This window comes from Terrapene carolina, unplaced genomic scaffold (assembly GCF_002925995.2).
Source record: "Terrapene carolina triunguis isolate 2854851 unplaced genomic scaffold, T_m_triunguis-2.0 Scaffold30182, whole genome shotgun sequence".
In the NCBI taxonomy this organism is placed as follows: Eukaryota; Metazoa; Chordata; order Testudines; family Emydidae; genus Terrapene; species Terrapene triunguis.
In genome coordinates, this window is record NW_020694533.1 from 1 (window position 1) to 4,773 (window position 4,773).

The 4,773-nt window shown below is 58.4% G+C and overlaps 1 protein-coding gene across 1 annotated transcript; it reads left to right on the top strand.

The window, feature by feature from the left end:
* Positions 1-328: 328 nt before the first annotated feature.
* LOC113409150 lies at positions 329-2,639 on the top strand. The gene is made up of 3 exons (XM_026662765.2): positions 329-551; positions 785-849; positions 1,428-2,639. Exons 2-3 carry the CDS (start codon positions 823-825, stop codon positions 2,475-2,477), a joined length of 1,077 nt encoding a protein of 358 aa, XP_026518550.1. The 5' UTR covers positions 329-551; positions 785-822; the 3' UTR covers positions 2,478-2,639.
* Positions 2,640-4,773: the final 2,134 nt, after the last annotated feature.

Here is a 4,773-nt window from a genome sequence, read left to right on the forward strand (position 1 = left end):
CTCTCACAAAGTGGCAAATCTTCAGCCCCAATCGGTTACGTCCTGCTCCCCCCACTGGAAATCCACAAACTGCTGCAGACATGGATGGGCCGATAGGAGCTGGCTGCAATACAGACCACACAGATAAGAGTCTGGCAGGGATCCCACCCTCTGGCGAAGCAGCCGTGACCCTGGCAGAGAGCAGAGCAAGGGGGTGGCCTGAATTGGGGACTGTTTATCTAGGAGAAGCGGCTTGATTGGCCCACAGAGGCAGGGTTACAGAGCAGAAGCCAGAGTGAGAGAGGGGGAGGTGGGATGGGAAAGGGAAACTTTGGGAGAAAATGGGGCATTGAATGGGGGAGGTAGGAGAAGGCAGAGTCAGTGGAAAGGGGAAGGAGCCACCGGAGAGGAGATGAACAGCCCTCTGCAGTGTTTACACTCAGAATATTCCAGGGCTGGTTTTGCTTTTCTCTCAGGTCCTGTCCATTTCGGTACGGCCCAGGAGCTCACTCCTGTCCACAACGGGGCCGAGAGCATCTACCAGATTGGAGTGTCAGTTGGAGCTGTGTGGGGTGAGCCCAGGGCTGGGATAGCTGGGGGCTATGGGTTGGGATTGAGGGGCACTGGCAGAGGTGGCGGGAGGGTTAAGCACAGGGCTGGGATACCAGGGGGCTGCAGCTGGTCAGGATTGAGGGAACTTTGGTGCGTTGTTTGCCTGTGCGCTCGATTCACGGACTACTGGCTGGGTGCAGAGTTACAGGTCAGGATATTGTTAATACTTCCTCCCCTCTTTATCTCCACACAGGGCAGCCCTTCATACGTACAGGGTGAGCCGGAGGAGACATGGCCCAGTCACATAGATCAACAGTGGTAAGTGGGAACCCGTGTGAGATGGGATCCTCCTGGGTCAGGACGCTGGGCTTTCCCCTCCCTCCCTCCCTCCTTCCCTCCTTCCCTCCCTTCCTCAGGACAATGCCACCCTCTGGGAACAGGGCTGCAGGGCACATCTAGGAGACTTCACTGCAAGTACCTTCCAGTACTGCCCAATTCCTGTCCCAGGTGCCTGGTCGCTCTTGGAACCAGGGGGCCTTCAAACATAGAAGAATCATATAAGATCAGATGAGTTAATGTCAAAGGGCCACAGCTCCACTGGTGCCATTGGGCCAGCCCCCATCTGGTGTGAATGGGCCACAGCTCCAGTGGTGTCAATGGGCCATACTCCAGCTGGTGTATATCGGCCGTAGCCCCACTGGGGTGAGTGAAGAGGAGTCATTGTTGCCCTGAGGGATTCACTCCTGGTGTCACTAAAATTTTTTTCCATTGATAGAAACAGAGAAGCCCCCTGCTGTGTCCCATGCCAACTCCACGTGCACATGATCTCCTCCAACTGCCTTGGTCCTTCTGCCAACTGCTCCCCTCTCTCCCCCTCCCCTTTGTCCCCGTCCCAGGGCTCCAGTCTAGTCCCTAGATCATTGGTCCCTCGGAAGGACTCCCTGGGCACAGACGTCTTTCGCGATGACAATGGAGACTGCATCGTCCGCTCCGACCTGGGCTGCTACCTGCAGACTAAAGATTTCCTTGAGAGGGGGCATGACATCAAGATCCGGAGACTGCACCCTGCATGCCAGGGCGGGGATCACTATGTGGGCAACAGGCAGGAATCCAATATCTACATCATCAAGGGCAGTTCCTACCGGGTGGTGAGGGACCTGAGCACAGATAAGGGAGCTCAGATCTTTGAGCTGCATCCCAGGTGCCGCGGTGGGGACCACTACGGGAGGGCTGGTTGGACCTTCTTCATCATTTTCCAAAACCAGGGTGAAATCCGCTGGGTGACTAATTTGAGGACAGCTGAAGGTGAAAAAACCTTTGTCTTGCATCCTGAATGCTGCAAGGGGCTCTACTACTTTGGCATCGATCAGTACCTAGCCCTGATCAAGATGGATGAGAAGTGGGGAGCTCATTTCTACCTGTACCCAGATGCAAGCAAAGACAAGCTGGACTCCTTCTTCTCCATCCACCCCGACGTGCTGAACTTCTTCCCTGGGGGCTTGACCCTCACCAAGGGCATCTCAACCTGTGGCTGGGAGTGCATCAAGACCCTGCACAACAACTCCGACTCCCCCATCACCTGGTCTGACAAGGTCACCCGCAAGGTGGGCTATGCCAAGCAGAAGATGTCCACCATTGAGCACAACTGGAGCATCTCCACTGAGATGTCCATCGGGGCTGGAGACCTCACCAAGCTCATCACCCAGCTCCAGTTCTCCCTCAAGGCTGAGTACGGCGGGAGAAGCATCCGCACGGAACAGGAGGACTGGAATGAAGCCCGAGAAGAAGAGGAGTCAATCCAGGTGACCCTGGAGCCCCAAAAGAACTTGCACATCTGGCAGTACCAGCTCGGCATAGGCCAGGAGCCCATCTTGTTCTGCAGAGACATCCAGTTCACCAAAGAAAACAAACCACCCGACCGCATCCTGCTGCCTCCAGTCCCCTAAGTGCCCATGAGGATGGAGAATGCAGCACCATGATGCTATTCTTTGCCCTAGTATTACCCCTTCCGGTCTTTCCCTCAGCTGGCCAAATTTCACCCACCTCATCCCAGCTGTTCTCCTCCTGGTTTTCCTCCTGTTCCCAGCTTTACTCAAATCTTGTCTGCAACAAAGATGGTTTAATTAAACTTTCTTCCCTTCCTATTTTAGCCAACGGTTTTAGTCGATTGTTCATTTATTGTGTGAACTTATGATTAACTAACATGTCGTGGCATATGTAATCATTGTAAGCTGAAGAGAGTTAAATTGTAGGATTATAGAAGGGTAAGATTGATGAGCATCGCGGATCATCCATAGCTGGAGGTGGGCCAGGGTGGGCCAGGGCTCTGAGATGCCTGACTGGTGGGTCGGGCGGCTTCAGAGGAAGGTGAAAAAAAATCCCATGGAGCCAATGGGGCACCAGGGTAACTCTTCCTGCCTGACCCTACAGGGGAAGCCCTGAAGCATGAGATCAGATGGTAATAATAGTCTTCATACAGAGCTGCAATTGTTATGAGCATGTTGAGCTGCACTGGTTTAGTTCCTTAATTTCCATCCCCCCAGTTCATCTAGAGGGGAAAGGCCCCGTGTCCCATTCCCACCTCCATGAGCCATCAACCCCCCTTAACATGGAGAAGGGGCTCGATGGGGCAGGGTTAGGGGGTGGAAGCAGGAGTGGGAGAGGGGAGGTGCAAGGGGAGGGGACACTTGGGGGCGGAAGGGGGGCATTGGATGGGGGGAGGAAGGAGGAGCCTGTCAATGGAAAGGGGGAGGAGCCACTGGAGAGCAGTACCAGCAGAGGTGAAAGTAAGCCGGTACGGGCTGGTATGGAGGACCGGTAAAAAAAGGTGCAGCAGCGTACAGGCAAATAAGTGGAGCATTCAGTGCTGGCTTACTTTCACCTCTTTTGGCTGCATCAAAAACAGTTTAAACTCCAAGCTAATGAAAGCTTGGAAAGGGAAAACTCACTGTCACATTAGTTTCTCTCCTCCCTCCTCCTCCAGCCAGGCTGCCGACAGGGCTTGGCTCCGTGTTCCCGACCCCCGCACTCAGCTGGGGCTGCAGCGGCTCCCCTCTAGCTTGCAGCAGGGAGCAGGGGGACTGGCTGAGGGAGAAGCCTGCCCAGGACGCCTGCTGCCTGCATTGGAACAGTTTAAATTTAGCTGTTCACTCCGCGGGATTAGGGACCATTTCTGGCATCCTTGTTAATTTCACTCACAGTTGTTGGGGGGGGCGGGGGTGAGACCAAGGCAGGGGCAGAATACAATAGGCATTTGGCTTAGGGTGACCAGACGTCCCGATTTTATCGGGACTGTCCCGATATTTGCTTCTTTGTCCTGCGTCCCGACCAATGTTTGGTCAGGACACTGGACAAAAAAGAAATTTTGCCCTTCGCTCTGGCACTCGCGCCCCCCCCCGCCCCGGCTCCGCCTCCTCCTTCCCCCATTGGCTCCCTCCCCAAATCCCCGCCCTGGCCCCGCCTCTTCCCCAACCACGCAGCATTCCTCCTCCCTCCCAGGCTTGCAGCATGGCGGGGCAAGCCTGGAGGGAGGGGGTGGCGGCGGTGCCTGGATCCTGGAGCTGGTGAGTCAGCTCTGGCACCCAGGCACCGGGTGGGCGGGCAAAGGGGGGCTGGCAAGGGACGGAGATGGGGGGCTAAACTGTGAGCCCCCCCCCCCCCCCCCCGTGCCAGAGGGCTCCTGCCCGGGCCGCTGCACCCGGGACCGGGAGCGCAGCCTGGAGGCTGCTCCAGCCCTGCAGCCCGCGGGGCAGCACGGTGGGTCCGGGCGGGGGCAGCGCGGAGCGGGCAGGGGCCAGGTGGGCTGCGTGGGCCAAATCCCTGCTGCTGCCGGGGAGCCCCGTGCCGCTCCCTCCCGCTCGCGGCTGCGGCTCCTTCCCGGCGGGACGCGCCCCCCAGCCTGCCCCGGTCACATGCGGCGCGCGTCCAGCTGCTCCTTCCCGGCGGGAGGGAGACTAGGCGCGGGGGACACGCGCTGCATGTGGCTGGGGCGGCGGGAGGCGCGTCCCGCCGGGAAGGAGCCGCAGCCGCGAGCGGGAGGGAGAGGTGCGGGGCTCCCTGGCAGCAGCAGGGATTCGGCCCCTGCCGCCCACCCGGCTCCTGCCCACTCCGTGCTGCCCCCGCCCGGACCCACCGCGCCCCCATATGCCCGTGGCGGGCCGGGGGCGGGAGGCTCACATAGTGTTCCCCGCCCCAGCAGGCAGGGTGCAGGTCCTGGAACTCCACAGCCTCAGGGGAGTGGCA

What these genes read in the sequence shown, in the direction of transcription:
- LOC113409150 (XM_026662765.2), top strand. Translation starts at nt 823, where the DNA reads ATGGCCCAGTCACATAGATCAACAGTG. An exon ending in AGTCACATAGATCAACAGTG is followed by an intron (nt 850 to 1,427) that starts GTAAGTGGGAAC and finishes TCCCCGTCCCAG; the next exon opens with GGCTCCAGTCTAGTCCCTAG.